Here is a 19089-nt window from a genome sequence, read left to right as displayed (position 1 = left end):
AAAGCAAAGAAAAATATTAAACAATGAACGCGACTATTTATTTAAATATGTATACAAACAGCCCTGGGGACAGTGGAGACACTTTCCTAAAGGCATTTGCTTTCTTAAGATATTGCACAATAGAAAAATAATTAAATCCTTGTGACTTCTCCAATTAAGATGCACAGGCTACGTCTTTAAGCATATCACTTAAACTATGTCGACCATGACTACGGAAAAGAGTCACAGGGTCATCCAACCTATAGCCCCAAAGTCAAGTTAGTAGGTAGATACAGCTTAAAAAGTCAGGCCGAGGTTTCGGCTTGAGAAAGCTTACGTCTTCAACCTTGTAAACTGCAGAGCTACTTCTTAACCCAAGACTCTTCAAAGACAGCTACATACCTCCTACTTCAAATGAAAAGAGAAATGTTTTGAGTATCAAACAACATATTATCTACCCTGTAGACAGTATCTCCCAGCACCACCGCTGTGTTAGCAACTGGTCAGCTGGATCCGGCTGGAGGGAAAGCTGATCCTGGACTGGAAAAAGCCAAGGCCAAAAAAAAAAAAAAAAGGCACTGGACTCTAGCTCTAGCTGGGAAATAACATTCAAATCGTGGAGGAATGACATAAAATGTTGCCATTTTCAGCTCATGCATTCCCAAGGAGTTAAAGCAGCCTGTTTTGTTTGTTTGAGACAGGGACTCTATGTAGCCCTGGTAGTCCTGGAACTCACCACGTAGACCAGACCTTGAACTCACAGAGATCTGCCAAGCAGCCTAGCTTCAGTAATCACCCCTAACCTGCCCCCGTTTAAGGGTCATTTGAACTTGAGGTTAAGAAATCACTATTACCTTCCAAATCTCGACACTCAAAAATATACCAAGGTAGGTGGCTCCCATTCATTTCTTACAGTGCCTGAACATCATAACCCTGACCGTCACGAAGAGCCACGTCACCCAGGCGCTTCTGTGCCCAACTTTATAGAATAAATAACCGCAGCTCGGTGCGAAAATCCCCGCGCAGCTGGGTTTCCCACCCATCTCTAGAGGTGTCTTCTCACGCTCATAAGCCCATCAAATGCAAGTTCCCACTCGGACAAGATGGGGCTGGGGAACGTTCCCGTCGTGGCTCAGGTGTTTAAACAGCCTCGTCTGCCGCGGAGTGAACTATGGTGCGCCTCTCCCCACTTCAGTACAGCGAGCTGTCGGTGTTGAGCAGGCTGAAGGGCGTGGGGAGTTTCTTCTTGGCTTGAGGCCTTGCCAGGCCAACTTCCGGGAGGTAGAGTGTGCTGACCGACTTCTGCCTGTTCTTGCTGGTACCCCAACTCAGAAAGGAGAGCTTCTTTGAGATCTTCTTGGCTTTGTCAGTCTTATCATCATCCATGGACAGGCAGACCATGGAGCGCGTCTTCTGCATCCCCACAGAGTAAGTGGCACACTTATGCTGCCCGTGGGGAAGGAAGAAGAAAAGTGTTAGCTGTGACGAGGCCGTTAGGAAGGACTGACAAGTCCAGGGTTCGAGCCACCCAGAACCCCGGCACTCCGGAGGTAGAAGCAGGGGGATTAGAAACTCCCAGCCAGGCTTGGCTACACAGTGGGTTGGAGGCCAGCCTGAGTCACAGCGGATGCTGTATCGTGAACCCACAAGTCTGAGGCTACACTGTGCACTGAAAGCACCCTTCTCTGGAGTTAGGGTGATGGAAGGTTGGCGAGACGGCTCAGTGGGTGAAGGTGCTTGCTACCAAGCCCAACAACCTGACTTCAACCTCTGAACCTGTCTGAGGGAAAGGGAAAAGTTTCCTCAAGCTGTCCTGTGGCCTCCACACACACACTATGGTGTGCTCTTACAAATAAATAAGCGTAAAAAAAAATCAGGTTGATGTAAATTTAAAACTTCGGTGGCTGATGCTTTTATAGAATTAGGCTCTAAAAAGCTCAGACAGAGGAGCTTCAAGATGGTTCAGCAGGTAAAGGCACCCATGTGTGGAAGGAGAGAACTAACCGATGCCTGCAAGTTGTCCCCTGGCCTTCACGTTTGCTCTATGGAACACACACACACACACACACACACACACACTAAATAAACAAAAGTTAATATGTAAGGCAAGAACAAAGGCAGTGTGGTGGGATACACATTGTAACTGTTGCACTCTGGAAGCCAGGGCCGGAGGCAGGGGGGCAGGTCTGGCGTTTACTGTTTGATTCTTTTAATGCAGGGGAAAATATGGGAAGGATATTTATGATGAGTCCTCTTGTGTGCTGGTTAGTTTTTTCAACTTGACCCAGGATAGAGTCATTAGAAAAGAGGAAACTGAACTGAAAAAATGCCAAAAATGCCTTTGTAAGATCAGGTTGTAGGGCCGGGGGGGGGGGGGGGGTGGGGGGTGTGGGGGGGTGGCACACGCCTTTAATCCCAGCACTTGGGAGGCAGAGGTAGGCGGATCTCTGTGAGTTCGAGACCAGCCTGGTCTACAAGAGCTAGTTCCAGGACAGGAACCAAAACCACAGAGAAACCCTGTCTTAAAAAAAAAAATCGGGTTGTAGGGCATTTTCTTTTTTTTTTTCTCTAATTTATTTAATATATATACAGTGTTCTGCCTGCAGGCCAGACGAGGGCACCAAATCTCATTACAGATGGTTGTGAGCCACTATGTGGTGCTGGGAACTGAACTCATGATCTCTGGAAGAGCAACCAGTGCTCTTAACCATTGAACCATCTCTCCAGCCCCATAAGGCATTTTCTTAACTAGTGATTGGTGGGGAAGGGCCCATCCCATTCATAGGCTGGTGGACCTGGGTTCTATAAGAAAGCAGGCTGAGCAAGGCAGGGGAACAAGCCATGTAAGCAGCACCCTCCATGGCCTCTGCATCAGCTCCTGCCTCCAGGTCCCTGCCCTGCTTAAGTTCCCTGCTCTTTGCCCTCACTGCTTCTGATGATGAACCATTGTATGGAACCATGAGTGAAATAAACCCTTTTCCGGGGCTGGAGAGATGGCTCAGTGGTTAAGAATACTGCCTGCTCTTCCAAAGGTCCTGAGTTCAATTCCCAGCAACCACATGGTGGTTCACAACCATCTCTAAATGAGATCTGGCACCCTTTTTGGACTGCAGGCATACATGCAGGCAAAACACTATACACATAATAAATAATAATCTTAATAAATAATAAATGAATCTTAAAAAAACAAAAAAACGCTTTCTTCCCCAAGTTGCTTTTGGTCATGGTGTTTCATCACAGCAATAGTGACCCTGACTAGTACATCTTACACTCTGGTGATTTTAGGTCAAGATTCTCCCTTTTCTAGACTCCATCGGGGCACACTCTGTCATTAAAGACAATGGAACTAAATCTTGGAGGCAGATTGCAGGGCTTTTAGTATTTCCCAACCTTCCCCTGCTCTGTGGCTGGCCGCCTTCTATCACAAGGCCTTTCTCCCAATCGTCAATTCTCTTCCTTACTCCTTTGGCAGGATGTCAGCTCCAGTTAAATTCCACCTTGGCCTTCCTGTCTCCCCCACCACCATCCTTCAAAAGCTTCAAACAGCCTGAGGATATTCCTCCCAACTAACTGATTTCCCTGACCCTGTGTCTCTGAATAACGACCTCTGACCCGGCATTCCCTGTCTTGCCCTGGTCCCATCAGCCCTCTGCTCCTAGATGCCTGTTAGCACCCTCTCTGCTCACCTCTAACCTCCCAGCATGGGTACCCTCCAGCGAGCCTGGCGCTCCCTCCCGCCTGCTGCCCAGATTCCACTCCTTCTCCTCCAGGTACCAGGCCACACCCTGCATTCCTGCCTCACAGACACAGGCTGGCTCTGCTATGCATGTATGTCTGCGTGCACACACCCCCATTCTTGGAGATGTGTCACAGACCCTCCCTTGCCTCCACCTTGCCAGGATCACTCAAGGGTCAGCTCCCATCCCAGGTCCTCTCTTCTTTTTCAGGCCTCTTTTTCTGTTGTTTCTGCACAGAATGCCCCCTGCTACTGGACCTTGTCTGTTAGGGCTTAATGGAGCACTTCCGAAAACACTGCCTGGTCAGACTCCTAAAACCTACTGACCAAACCCTGAAAGCCCAGAGAGGGTATTAACCAGCTCAAGTCACACAGCTTGACAATCAGGGCCCGGCTCCAGCTCTTCTTTCCAAAACATGGATTCCTTCCACTGTGTCTGTCAGTAGTTCCCAAACTGTGCTCTAGGGAGGAGCACGGGTCCCACCAGTCACAACAAAGCGAGGCAGGTGGCTGATGTGGGCGGGCACAGCCCTTCGTTAGTTCTCCCCGCACTGGGAAGGAACCCAGGGCATGCTAAGCAAGCGCTAGGTGACTGAGCCACATCCCAGTCCTCACCATCTGATTTTGAAGGAAAGTCGTCATGAGCAGTGTTCAGAGGCCAAGAGATGGCTCAGTGGTTAAGAGCACCTGTGGCTCTCCCATGGGACCTGAGTTCAGTTCCCAGGCCCGTGTCAAAAGGCACACAACTGTCTGTAACTCCAGCTCCAAGGGATCCAACGCTCTGGCACCTGTTGCAGGAAGGGTCGCTTGTTCATTCCCGGTGCCCAGAACCAAAATAATCACACAGAAACGATAGTATTTAAATCACTGCTTGGCCTGTTAGCTCTAGCTTCTTATTGACTAACTCCTACATCTTAATTCAACCCATCTCCAGTAATCTGTGCATCACCACGAGGCCGTGGCCTACCAGCAAAGTTTCAGTACCTCTATCTCCTGTGGTGGCTCCATGGCTTCTTCTCCAACTCTGCCCTCTTTCTCCCAGCAGACAGCCTAGCTTTCCCCACCTAGTTCTGTTCTGCCCTTGCCATAGGCTCAAAGGCAGTTTCTTTATTCATTAACCAATAAAAGCAACACACAGACAGAAGGGCCTCCCACACCAGGCACCTGAACTCACAAGCCACACGCAGACACACACCTACATGTAATTAAGACTAATCAACCAGAAACTCTACTTTTAAAAGCAAACAGTGCTCAAGTGTCTTTATCTGAAGTCTCACTTGGCTACAAAGAACAACCATAACAGTGCTGGGCATCAATATCACACCTAGTACATAAACAAGTGGACCTCGTGCCTGCCATAGGGACCTTGCCTACGCGAACTCACAGCGGCCTGTTAGGACCCCAAGGATATAAACGCTCCCCCCCCACACACACACTGTATCGAGCTTCAGAGCTATTTGTGGACTTGCCCAAGTTACCTGACTAATTAAAGCCAAACTCCAATTCAGCCAGGCTGTGTGTGTATTGAATGATTGCGTCCATCCCCCACCCTACCCCCACCCCTGCTGAGACAGGGTTTCTCTGTGTAACAGTCATGACTGCCCTGGAACTCGCTCTGTAGACCAGGCTGGCCTCGGACTCACTGACATCCACCTCTCTCTGCCTCCCAAGTGCTGGGATTAAAGGCGTGCGCCTCCATCGCCCAGCCAAACAACTGCTTTTAACCACCGTGTCTGGTTCCTTGTCGCCTGGTTCAAAGGCAGGGCAGCAACAGAAATAAATGTCTGATTGGTCATGGAAGCAGAGCAAGCTCTGTGGAGTCCAAATTCCTAGCAATGGTCAAGACCATGTGTGGCTGCCTGTTTAAACTCTTCTCAGACAAACTCTGTTCCTGGGGGGGGGGGGTGTGATTGCCTGTTCAGACACACCTTGAAGGTGATATCTTCTGATCCTCCAAGATGTAAGGACAAACAGACCCATTCCTGCCACCACGCCCTCCCTACCGTGACGAACTGTGTCCCCTGAAGACACGAGTCACTATAAACCTCTCCCAAGTTGCTTACTTCAGTCATAACAACATGAAGTTAACAAACACAGCTGCCAAATACTACACATGAACATCTCGCATACACAGCACACGTGCACACACACGCATGTGCGCACGTAAAGTCTACACCACTTGGCCAGATACCCATGGCCTGCCTCTAGGCAGCAGTTCTCCTTCTAAAACAAACACCAGACTACGTCAGCACCCTTCAGTAAAGACAGAATGGTTTCCAACCTCCGCCCCTGTAAACAAGCCCTCCGCTCCACTTCCTGTAGTTCCCTCTGGTCACAGCACACTTGTTTAAAGGTCTTACAGGTCTTCTCTCCCTCTAGAACACTCTGTGCCCCTGTTGGTGCTATGCTCAGCACACCCTTATTTTCTTTCTTTTTAAAAATGTTTGTGTACAAGTGTCTGCAATGTCCAAGGCGGCCAGAAGAGGGCGCCAGATACAATTGTGCGCTGCCATGTGGGTGTTGGAGACTGAACCCAGGTCCTCTGCAGGAACAGCAAGAGGTTTTCGCTGTTGAGCCATCCCTCCCTCGCACACTCCTCTTATGTCTCTTCCATGGCTTTTTCCTTCTCGTCACTTACACGAGTTCAAGCTGTCAGCCTTGTTCCCATTGCTGGACACTGGACCACATTAATATTCTTTTCAAAATCACATCCAAGCTTTGATTTCTTTATGCAAGCCTCCCGGAGGTCCTTGGGTCAACCGGGGAGAGACCTGAGACCCTAGTAGCTTTGGTTTCCTCTTTTCCACCATGAGCGCCCCCCCCCTCCACATTCTCCCACCATGATGCCGGCGGGCTACCTTACCACATAACCAGAACAATGGGGCCACTAGATTTGAACTTTGAACCTCCTCAGTTGTGAGCTGAATAAACCTCTTTGTTTCATAAGGAGTTTGCCTCAAGTCTCTTGTTATAGTAACAGAACACTGACTACCATAGACACAAGCTTAGGCTCAAAGTGCCGTGAATAAAAGCTGTGATAATGTGCACAGTCTAGGGTACACTGTAAAGTGTGGCAAAGCGCAGAAGAGAACCTGACGCCTTAGCATACACCTCCTCGCTCTGGATAAACAGTCAAAGACCCTAACTTCACACCTGAGCTTACAGAAGCGGCAAACGCTTCCCAAGATCTCACAGGAAATGACTGTCGAGGTCTCTAAGCCCTTCTGCATAACCCGACCATGTGTTTAATCCATCCATCCATCCATCCATCCATCCATCCATCCATCCATCCATCCATCCTTTCATCCATCCATCCATCCATCCATTCATCCATCCTTCCATCCATCCATCCTTCCATCCATCCGTCTGTCTGTCCATCCATCCATCCGTTCATCCATCCATCCACCCATCCACCCATCCATCCATCCATCCATCCGTTCATCCATCCATCCATCCTTCCATCCGGCACAGGGTCTCACAGTGTATCCCAAGCTGGCCTTGCTACCTCACCTGGGTTCGGTTCTAACTGAGCGTTTTTATCCCATTACTCCTGTGATAAAGTCAGTTTTCAAGTTCTCCGGCCCAGGGCAAGCTCATGCCAGGATGATGAGCAGAGAGAATCGGGGATGGCCTCAGAGGCTCCTGCCATGTTGTGCAGGTGGGAGACGGGGGCCTGACAACGCCAAGGCAAGGCCAATCTCTCTCACTGACCTCCCCCCACCCATTCTTCACCACCAGGGGTGTCTGCGCTCACCATGGACGATGTGGAGTCCAGCAGGCTCACGATCTTCATCTCAACTTCCTCCCCCCCAAAGCTCTTCAACAACTTCATAACTTCACTGATGGTCAGCCACTTGCAATCCAGGCCTTGTATGGAAACAATATAATCTCCTTCCTTGGCTCCTGCCAGCTAAAAAGAATTGCTTGGATGAATGTCAGGGATTCTCATTAAACTCTAGACTGTATCCCCGGATTCATGGTCTAAGTAGTCATTGGTGTAAGTCTGTCTTTTGATTGTGTGTGTGTGTGTGGTACATCCATATGCTAATTAGGTCCCCCAGCACTGAGCTACACTCCAGCCCGACATTTGCATAAAAGTTGACTACAAGAAACAAAAATTCATTTGAGGGGTAGTGGTGGCAGGTATGCCTTTTACTTAGAGTCAAACCTTTGGCATGGCCAAACCCAAAACTCCATCCCCCAGCTACTTGGGTCCAGGCCGCTGACTATGACTCCTCCCCAATCCCCGTGGGCCCTCCCACTTACCGAAGCAGAACAGTGAGGATCCAGGAAGTGCACCTGGACTGGGGCGTTCCCTCGCAAGGTGAAACCTAAGTCCCCTTCCTCCACCTTGAAGTGGATGCCTCGAGGAGGCGTCCAGCGCTTGTTGGCCGAAAACACAGACAGGGGGCCCTTGGGAAGAGAGGGTCATGCGGTGAAGGGCTTGGCGGTGGAACTGCCACATGACCCAGGCTGCTCTCAAACACATGGAGTCGAGGGATGCCCCTGCCTTTGTTTCTCAACCAGCTCCATCATGCCTAATGTCCTACCAGAGGCAATGTGTGCTGGTGCCATCATATAAGAACAGTATTTACACTGTCTCTAACGTATCCAGTATATTTAAAATATATGTGCATGCTAGGGGAGCGCATTGTGACTAAGCTATACCCCTACGCCTACTAATTATCTTAATAGGACCAGGCATGGTGGTGCATGCCTTTAATACCATCACTTAGGAGGCAGAAGCAGGTGGATCTCCATGAGTTTGAGACCAGCCTGGTTTACAGAGTCAGCTTCTAGGACAGCAGGGCTACACAGAGAAACCCTGTCTCAAAACAAAATATAATAATAATAATAATAATAAGTAAATAAAGAGAAAAGTTCAAAGGGTCAGCGAAAGTCTTCAGGTAATGTACGAAATAAGTGGTTGACGTACCAGCTTCTGGAAGAAGTCTGTGACTCTCACTGTGGAGAACTGGGGGGAGGCTATTTCAACCTCTCGTTCGGTTTTTGCTAAAGAAGAAGATTATGGATTAGGGTAAGTAAACGTGTCAGAGAAAGTAGTGCTTGAAAAACTCAGATCTCAAGACCTCCCTCCAAAGACACTAACCATGTCTCCTTGGCTTAAACACCTCGCAGCATAGATGGAAAACCCCTCAGACCTGGCCTAGGTGACCATGCTTTTCCCTGGGGCACTTCCTATGGACCTTAAACCATTGGGGCTAGGACAGAGACAACCAGTCACAACTCCATCTTCTCTAATGTTGTGACCCTTTATCACAGTTCCTCCTGTTATGGTGACCCCAACCATAAAATTATGTCATAGCTACTTCATGACTGCAATTTTGCTACTGTTATGAATCATTACGTAAAGATCTGTGTTTTCTGATGGTCTTAGGCAATCTCTGTACAAGGGTCATTTGACCCCCCAAAGGGGTCTCGACCCACAGGTTGAGACTGCTGTCAGAAAGCCATGATCACCAAGGCAGAGTCCCTCTAGTGACATAACGGCCCTGTTGGTTCTTAGGAACATTAACAGGACACTGGGTTCCTGTGGGCTCCGGTCTGCTCTAAGCATGGAGTTTAGTGTCTAGCTCCTGGGCTGAGGGGAATACAGCACCAGAATGAAATCCTTGACAGGCATTCCTATGCTCACCTGATATGCGGGCACCTGAGATAAAAACTTGAATTTCCTCTGAATTTTGGTTGCATATGAGATCAAATCCAGGGCCTTACACAAACTAGGAAGTGCACAGAACCAAGCCCCCAGCCCCTCCCTGGGGGATTCTAGGTACATATACTACCACTGAGCCATACCCCCAGCCCCTCCCTGGGGGATTCTAGGTACATATACTACCACTGAGCCACACCGCAGGAATCTAAAGCCCTAGCCACTGAGCTACAGCCCCAACTACTTCCTCATCTTCAGTGCACTATGGCGGCTGGCAGACGGCAAATGCTAAGACTGATATAAAAGAGCCCAGTATTCCAGCTTGATGAGGTCATATCTCTAAGGATGAAACTCTAGAGCCCAAGATCAGAGTAACTAGAAACAGAGAGGGTGAGATACTATAATACATATTTTTTTTAAACTCTCATCCACAGTTCCTGTTCATAACTCCCTCCCCCCAAGCAGGCTATAGAAACTAAAAATCCTGTCCTCCTGGGCAATCAGCAAAGCTCTAATCTGTCTGTCTAGGATCTGACTACAGAGGTATTCTCTGACAGATGCTGGTCTGGTAACAGGTCACGAGACCTCTCCATTCCAAAGGGACCCGCTCCATGCCCCGCAGGAGGAATGCTTCCAGCACGCCCAGCTTGAACTGGTTTTTCCTCTGCGTCCTCAGAGGGTCCTGACTCAACTGGGTTACCCTCCAATTTTTCATCTCTAATTTTTAAAAAATCCTAATCATCCCTCCCTGTAATGTGACCTTTTGAGTGGGGTCCTGCAGAGACATGACTCGCATTCCCCGGCAGGCAGAGCAATAACTGTCCAGGCTACCTCAACACTGCTGCGAGTGACATCTAGGACAGTTAGAAATGTTGGGGCCACAAAGGGAGAGAGCAAGTCCAGGAGTAGAAACAGCTGCACATGTGGCTTCCAAGCTAGGGAGGTGGGAAAGAAGACAGCCAGAGTAGTCCTTGTTGGAAGCTGCAGGGTTGACCAAGAAGCCCCAGGCATCTCTGGGTGAGAGAGATCACTGAAGCCCAGAGCAGGCCTGGGACAACATGAGGAGGGATATACCCAAACCAAATCAGAGAAAGCAGAGCGCAGGGAAAGGTTGGGAATTGGGACTGGTCAAGAAGACTCAGCAGAAGGATTAGAAAAAGTCATTCAGGAGCACAGAATTAAGACCAGGAGAGCCTGAACCACCAGGCCAATGAAAGCACAGGAGAGGAGGTGGAGACTGAGAAGGGTGGGAACTGAGAGGAGGCGGGGACTGGAAGGAGGCTGGGCCTGAGAGGGGCGGGGACTGAGAAGGAGTGGTAACTGAGAGGGGCGGGGACTGAGAAGGAGCGATGACTGAAAGGAGGCGGGGACAGAGGAGGCGGGGACTAGGAAGGGGTGGGAACTGAGAGGGGGCGGGGACTGAGAGGAGATGGGAACTGAGAGGGGCGGAGACTGAGAGGAGGAGGGGACTGAGGCTGAGGTGAGGAGGTGAAGGTGAGAAGGACAGGGTGGAAAGGTAAGAGCAGCACCGCTCACCTCCACCCTGGTAAAAATAGGTAGAAACTAACTAGCAAGGTGAAGGCTAACGTTGAACTTACAGCATCCTCCTGCCTCACCTCCTCAATACTAGAATTACAGTCACTATATCCAACAGGATTGGTACTAGGTCCCTCTCCAATTCAGTCCTGGAAGGCCAAATTGACACAGGCTTGTGTATCTGTAGTCACAAGCACCCCCACTCCGCAGGTGCCACACAGCTAGCTGGTGGTTCCCATCACTCACAAAGGACATCTGGAGCGTCAACCAAGTTCAGAAGATCGTCATCCTCTCGGTGCTGGTTGTACTTGAGCTGAGTGCGCTGGTGGGCAGCGGACAGCACATCCCGGAGCACTTGAATGTCACGCAGCTTCTTGCACAGGTTGGCCTCCCTCAGCGACTCCTCGTGGTAGCCAATGGCCCGATGCAAATGTCCTTTACCTGCAGACAGAAACATCTCCTAAGCTACAGCACTGAAAACAGCCTGGTACTGGCATAAGAACAGACAGGAGGACCAATAGAACCGAACAGAAGACCTGGATATCAATCCACACATCTTTGAACACCTGATCTTTGACAAAGAAGCAAAAAATATCAAATGGAAAGAAGAAAGCATATTTAACAAGTGGTGCTGGCATAACTGGATATCAACATGTAGAAGAATGAAAATAGACCCATATCTATACCATGCACAAAACTCAAGTCCAAATGGATCAAAGACCTCAACACAGAGCCAGCCACGCTGAACCTCATAGAAGAGAAAGTGGGAAGTACTCTTGAACGCATTGGCACAGGGAACCACTTCCTAAATATAACCCCAGCAGCACAGACACTGAGAGAAACAATTAATAAATGGGACCTCCTGAAACAGAAAAGCTTCTGTAAAGCGAAGGACACGGTCAACAAGACAAAATGACAGCCTACAGAATGGGAAAAGATCTTCACTAACCCCACATCAGACAGAGGTCTGATCTCCAAAATATACAAAGAACTCAAGAAATTGGACACCAAAAGACCACATAATCCAATTCACAAAATGGAGTACAGACCTAAACAGAGAACTCTCAACAGAGGAATCTAAAATGGCTGAAAGACACTTAAGGAAATGTTCAACAACCTCCCTCAAGACCCAGCAGTACCACTTTCGGGTATACATCCAAAGGATGCTCAATCGTGCCACAAGGACCTGTGCTCAACTATGTTCATAGCAGCTTTGTTTGTCATAGTCAGAACCTGGAAACAACCTAAATGCCCCTCAATCAAAGAATGGATAAGAAAAATGTGGTACATTTACACAATGGAGTACTACACAGCAGAAAAAAATAAAGACAGCTTGAACTTTGCAGGAAAATAGATGGAGCTAGAAAACATTATTTTGAGTGAGGTAACCCAGACACAGAAAGACAATTATCACATGTAACTCACTCATAGGTGGTTTTTAAACATAATGCAAAGAAAGCCAGCCTACAAACCACAATCCCAGAGAACTTAGACAACAATGCAGACACTAAGAGAGACCTACATAGATCTAATCTACCTGTGAAGTAGAAAGTAGAAAAAGACAAGATCTCCTGAGTAAATTGGGAGCATGGGGACCTTGGGGGAGGGTTGAAGGGGGGAGGGGAGAGGCAGGGAGGAGAGCAGAGAAAAATGTAGAGCTCAATAAATATCAATTTAAAACAAAAAGAAACATCTCATAGACCAAGAAAGGCATTTCTGATTGGGTGACTTTAAAAAGGAAAAAAAAATCCTGTTTTGTGCGTGTACACACATGTGTATTTGATGACGTCACTTTTTAAAGATTTATTTATTATGTATATAGTGTTTTATCTGCGTGTATGTCTGTCCTCCAGAAGAGTGCACCAGATCTCACTATAGATGGTTGTGAGCAACCATGTGGTTACTGGGAATTGAACTCAGGACATCTGGAAGAGCAGCCAGTGCTCTTAACCTCTGAGCCATCTCTCCAGCCCCCGAAGCAACTTTTCTTTTTAACTTTTTCTTTTTCTTTTTTAATTTTTTTGGTGCATGTGGGCAGGGATGGTGGATGGTTCTCAAATATCCCAGGCTAGCCTCAAACTTACTATGGTAGCCACTGTTGAGCTTAAACTTTTGATCCTCCTGCTTCCACCTCCCTCCCTAGTCCTGGGATCATAGGCACAGCCTCCCACACCTGTCTGGTCCTCAGGATTCAACCCAGGGCTGCAGGCTGGGTGAGGATCTACCAAGTAGACAGCTAGGTTTACTATGGAGCACAGCTCTGAAGTAAAACAGCCGCCATGGCAATGCCTGGGAGGAGGGTGCCCCTAAGAGAAGAAACAGGTGCAACTGCCCTGGGGCAGGAACGTAACCAGGTCTTCTAGGAAAGGAGGTTATGATGGAGGGGGGACGGGAGGAAGGGCACAATGAGTCAGAGCAAGGGCCAGCTCACTTCTGACCTTACAAGTGCCTGAAGGGACACATCAGGGTGTACGCAGAGAATTAAGGTGGCCAGGGTCTGTGGGAACAGGGAAATGGGGAGTGCAGCTGTGATAATGGGGGTCCTACCAGGCCTATCTCACAGAGCTGTGTGGGATTCAACAGAGTCAGCATGAGTTAGGTAAGCTCTGTTAATGCGACTTCAGCCAGGGTGGTGGGATAAGAGGAGGTGAGACCTCAGCCATGTTTTCTAGGTAAAGTTTGTATAATTTGCTGACCAAATGTGGAGAGAGGGAGGCAGGCAGGAATGCCAGGTATGACCAAGGCACCCCAGAGGCAGAGCATCACCAAAATGGGGAGACATTCATGCTGACGACCAAACCAGGATACCCCATTTCCAGCCCTCACTTGCCCTTGGTGAAGCATCAAAAACAATGGGAACCAGTGCATTCCAGCACTTGGGGGTGGGATAATCCTTCTGTACACTGCAAAATATGTATTCCTCTCATTGGTTAATAATAAAGCTGAATTGGCCCACAGCCAGGCAGAATAAGGCTAGGCAGGAAAGCCAAAGGGTGGAGTCTGAGGGAGATGCAAGCCAGCCGCCGGGGAAACAAGATGTCCTAGAGGACTGGTGAAGCCACGAAGCCATGAGGCAAAATGAAGATGAATAGAACTGGGTTGATTTAAGTTGTCAGAGCTAGTTAATAATAAGCCTGAGCTATAGGTCAAGCATTCTATAATTAATAGAAGCTTTTGTGTGATTATTTGGGACCAGGAAGTCGGGACAAAAGAAAAGTTCCACCTCTGTTTACACTTGGGAAGCTGAGGCAAGAGGGTAGCAAGTTCAAGGTTGGTCTGGACTACAGTGCTGGGCATTTTACCAAGAAATTGTTCCCAAAAGAAAAATATAAAAAAAAGACAGGGGTGTAGTTTAGTGATAATGTGTTTGCCCAGCATTCATGAGGCCCTTTATTCAATTCCCAATTCTGAGAAAGGAGAAAGGGGAGGGGAGGGGAGGGGAGAAGAGTAGAGGGGAGGGGGAGCAACAACAGGGCCATCCGGGAACAGCTACAATGTTAGGAGACAGTCAAAAGCCTGGCTGTGATCGGAAGCTTGGGCACTCAAGGAGCTGTGAGGACACAGCTCTGGAAAGCCCTCTGTGAGGAGGGCAGGCCCATACAATGTCTCAGTGCAGGTTGGTCCCCTTCCCAAGCCTTCCCTTGCAGCCCCGTTTGGGGGCTGTGCAGCTAGCATTGCCCAGCCCCAGGACAGGAGCACGCACCTAGTTGCATGCGCTGCCCGTCATTCTTCAGCGTGGCCAAAGGCGTCATCCCTTCCGGCATGTGGTCGTAGAGCTGGGACAGGCACTTCTCCTGGTGGTCCATGTCCACGCCTGGCTTCACTGCAAAGACAGCCCCAGGTTACATCTCTCTGGAGACAGTGCCCTAGACCCCAGTTCTGCTTGAACAATGCCACCAAACTCCTATTGGCTCCAAGGTATAACCCAGGCTGCCAGGCCGTAAGCCTCTGCTCCCAAGGGGACAGCCACACACTAGAGGTTCAGGATTTGACCCTGGATCCAACTCCTTTACATACTCCTCCAAGTTGATCCTTATATGGAGTCCTCTTGCACAGTTGTGACCCTGTGACTGCCCACTCTGCATTCCTCCCAGGGACTGCCATACCCCCGTAAGTCTCCTTCCTTCCTTTGTCTTCCCTGGAAGAGGTCTTTCTTGTTAATTTGGGAGATAGGGTCTCTAGTAGCTCAGGCTGGTCCAGCACTTACTATGTAGCTGAGGATAATCTTAAACTCCTGACATTCCTGTCTCCACCTTCCAAGTGTGAGGGTTATAGGTGCTTATCACCACACCCAGCTTTCTCAGTGGTTTAGATTGAACCCGGGGCTTCCTGCATACCAGGCGAGCAGTCTGACAACTAAGCTGCGTGCCCAACCGTGTGATAGGTAGTGCTAATTGTGTGTATGCAGTAAGCGGGATGGAAATATTCTCCAGTCCCATAATTTGTAAAACCATCTAGATGAAGGAATAGTGTGGTGGCTCACGCACAGTGCTGAGAGGCTGAGGCAGAGACCGTGAGCCTGAAGCCAGCCTGCGTATGTGGCGGAATCTTATTCAAACAGAAGACCCACAGTGAGCACAGCACCAATCCCTTTCAAACTGGGCTGCAGAAACCCAGATACAGGGTTTCTCTGTGTAGCCCTGGCTGTCCTGGAACTCTGTAGACCAGGCTGACCTCTCACTCGCAGAGATCCATCTGTCTCTGCCTCTGGAATGCTGGGATTTAAGGCACATATCACCATGCCCAATCTTTTTATTTAAAATTTTAATCACAGGGGGCTGGAGAGATGGCTCAGAGGTTAAGAGCATTGCCTGCTCTTCCAAAGGTCCTGAGTTCAATTCCTAGCAACCACATGGTGGCTCACAACCATCTGTAATGAGGTCTGGTGCCCTCTTCTGGCCTGCAGGCATACACACAGACAGAATATTGTATACATAATAAATAAATATTAAAAAAATAAAAATAAAATAAAATTTTAATCACAATTTTTTTGCCACGAATTTTGATTCATTTAAAATACCACCTATCAGCCAAGATGCTAGCAGTACACACAAATTCAATCATTAAAATAAAAAAATATATCACCTTTGCTAGACACAGTAGCAAATGCTTGTAAGCCTAGCACTTAAGAGCAAGACAAAAAGAAAAGGGGGTTGAGGCCAGCTTGGGCTACATGGCATCCTTTTCAATAAAACAAAGCAAAATTACTATCTGAGGATGTGTGTGGTGGCACACATCTATAATCTTAGCATTCGAAAGGCTAACACAGGAGGATCTTAAGTTCAAGACCAGCCTAGGCTACATAGGGAGACCTCCTTCTCTAAGTAGATATACAATAATTAAATGAATTAAAATAAACACTACCGAGTAAGGCACTGCATTTCATCCCCAAAACTTCCAAAATTAAAAATAAACTGGGAGCCGGGCGGTGGTGGCGCACGCCTTTAATCCCAGCACTCGGGAGGCAGGGTAGGCGGATCTCTGTGAGTTCGAGACCAGCCTGGTCTACAAGAGCTAGTTTCAGGACAGGCTCCAAAACCACAGAGAAACCCTGTCTCGAAAAACCAAAAAAAAAAAAAAAAAAAAAAAAAGAATTAAAAAAAAATAAATAAACTGGGTGGTGGTGGTGCATGCCTTTAATCCCAGCACTTGGGAGGCAGAGGCAGGTGGATCGCTGTGAATTGAGGACAGCCTGGTCTACAGAGTGAGTTCCAGGATGGCCAGGGATGTTACACAGAGAAATGCTGTCTTGAAATAATAATAAAAAATAAAAAAATAATTTGGGCTGCAGAGTGGCTCAGTGGTTAAGAGTGCATATTGGTCTTGCAGAGGACCCTAGTATAGTTCCAGCATTCACGTCAAGCAGCTTGCAACTCCCTGTTATCTCCAGCTCTGGGGCAGCTAGCCCACTCTTCTGGCCACTATGGGCACTGCACTCTCTCACACACACACACACAATCTCACATACATCCTCACAGATGGTGGTTTGAATGAAAATGGCCCACATTTGCTCATATATTTGCATGGTTAGTCCCCAATTGATGAACTGTTTGTAAAGGATTAGCAGGTGTAGCCTTGATGGAGGATGTGTGTCACTGGGTGTGGGGTTTGAGGTTTCAAAAGTCCACACTAGACCCAGTGACTTTCTTTCTCTCCCTGCCAGCTGCCAATGGATAAGGATGTAGCTCTTAGCTGCTTCTCCAGCACCATGCCTGCCTCTTGCCATGTGCCCTGCCATGCTGGTCATGAACTAACTCTTCTGAAACTGTAAGCAAGTTAAATGTCTTAGTCATGGTGACTCTTTGTGGCAATACATGAGTAGCTAAGACAACATAAATAAAATTTAAAATAAATATTAAAATATAATTTTAAGATGGGTGTGGTGGTGCATATCTTTAATCCCATTACTTGAGAGGCAGAGGCAGGTGGATTTCTGTGATTTGGAGGCCAGTCTGGTCTGTAAAATGAGTTCTAGGACAGCCAGGGCTATACAGAGAAACCCTGTCTCAAAAACAAAATGAAGTTATTTATCCCCCTGACTCCCATTAGAGAGGTTGACCCTGAATTCCACAGACCTGTGTAATAGCCACTTAGATCAGTGTATCTTTTCCACCTGGTGCCCTGTGGCGGGCCTAAATCCAAGACAGGAAGGCAGTTCCCTCTCAGCTCAGCACGCCCCAGAGGGAGCAAGCCCACAGCCCTGAGCCCAAGCCTTACGCTGGTGATCGATGAGGAGAGTGGCGGCAAAGTAGTGAGCTAGGGCGCCATAGTGGTAGGCCTTCACGTAGGCCACGCTGGCCCACGAATACGGGATGTTCTCTTTCACTGGTTCCTGGCTCATGGCTGCATGCAGCTGCCGGTAGACCTCTGCCACCTGAAACAGAAGGGATGTGGGCAAGGAAAGCCTGGCACAGGGGCCCCTCCCAAGCCCAGCTGCAGAGAAAGAGTCCTTTCTTCTAAGCCGAGTCAATCCCCTGCTGGAGAATGCTCCAGAATGCAGGCAGAAAGCCAAGCAAGTCCACCTGCTGTCAGCCTCGGCATTAACAGAGGATCGAGCAACTGGCATTAGGCTGCTTTGTCGGCTAAGTCACAGATGGGCACGATGAGCCGTATCTGAAACACCGGTATCTGCCAAGCAAATGCAGGCCATGCCACCTTGGCGCATCAATAACCCCACCCCCCACCGCCGCGCTGCTCCTAGGCACCTGTACCAGCAGATCCTGCCCACCCAAAAGTCACAGGAACTCAGAAGCCTTTACCTTGGCAGCCTCCTGAGCCACCTTTACGAGCATGAAGAACTCATTCTGGATCCCTGGAAGGCAGACTTTCTCAAACACGCTTTCTTGGGCTTGGGCGAGCATCATTTTGACCAGAACAGTGAGCATGGCGGGGCTCATGTCGTAACTTGGAGTGTGCGTGAATGTCTCTTTCAGGTAGTTTAAAACACCTAGAATCAGAATTTGTTGCTCTTTAGTAGGAAATCACACTGGTTTTATCGTGCTAGTGTAGAGAGAGAAAAAAGGAAATACAACTGGATTGGGGGAGGTCACTCATCAATGAGTGCTTGCATGGCACCCCGGGTGCCTGAGCACAAGTCACTAACAATGCAAAGAAAAATTATCTATCTAACATCTACCTAATGTGTATATACAACTTATATACATATTTCTACTATATATTCACACATATACACAGGTAGACATGGCAGACACCTATAATTTATATATATATACATATAAAGGTGGTACACACCTATAATCCTAAGGCATCTTGAAAAATATATATTTGGCAGGTGCGTGGTACACACCATTAATCCTAGCACTAGGGAAGCTGAAGTAGGAGGTTGGAGAGTTCAAAGACATTCTGGGCTACACACACACGCGCACACACACACACACACACATGCACACGCACACACAATCTATCTGACTCTTAGTTGCCATGCTATCTAGCCATTCCATCCTTTTGTGCAGAGCTAAATAATTGCACAAAAATCCAGGCAGCAGTGGCACATGCCTTTAATCCCATCACTCAGGAGACAGAGGCAGGTGGATTGAGTTTGAGGCCAGCCTCATCTACAAGAGCTAGTTCCAAGACAGGCTCCAAAGCTACAGAGAAACTCCGCCTGGAAAAACAAAAAACAAAAACAAACAAACAAAAACAAACA

General features: G+C 48.3%; 1 protein-coding gene across 1 annotated transcript in view; it reads right to left on the bottom strand.

The window, feature by feature from the left end:
- Nucleotides 1–2: 2 nt before the first annotated feature.
- Rhpn2 (rhophilin Rho GTPase binding protein 2) overlaps nucleotides 3–19089 on the bottom strand; it is a 57008-nt gene continuing 37921 nt past the window's right edge. Inside the window, exons 8-15 of the mRNA XM_057762800.1 lie at nucleotides 18182–18369; nucleotides 17640–17796; nucleotides 14626–14745; nucleotides 11169–11363; nucleotides 8652–8728; nucleotides 7982–8128; nucleotides 7470–7625; nucleotides 3–1425 (exon numbers count right to left, since the gene is read on the bottom strand). Of these exons, the coding sequence (XP_057618783.1) occupies nucleotides 1171–1425; nucleotides 7470–7625; nucleotides 7982–8128; nucleotides 8652–8728; nucleotides 11169–11363; nucleotides 14626–14745; nucleotides 17640–17796; nucleotides 18182–18369 (1295 nt within the window). The 3' untranslated portion in view covers nucleotides 3–1170. The remainder of the gene's footprint in view (nucleotides 1426–7469; nucleotides 7626–7981; nucleotides 8129–8651; nucleotides 8729–11168; nucleotides 11364–14625; nucleotides 14746–17639; nucleotides 17797–18181; nucleotides 18370–19089) is intronic.

The sequence above is a fragment of the Chionomys nivalis genome, chromosome 2, assembly GCF_950005125.1.
Source record: "Chionomys nivalis chromosome 2, mChiNiv1.1, whole genome shotgun sequence".
NCBI classification, from domain to species: Eukaryota; Metazoa; Chordata; class Mammalia; order Rodentia; family Cricetidae; genus Chionomys; species Chionomys nivalis.
The sequence above is the reverse complement of the archived record's forward strand: the minus strand, read 5'-3'. Positions and strand labels throughout refer to the sequence as shown.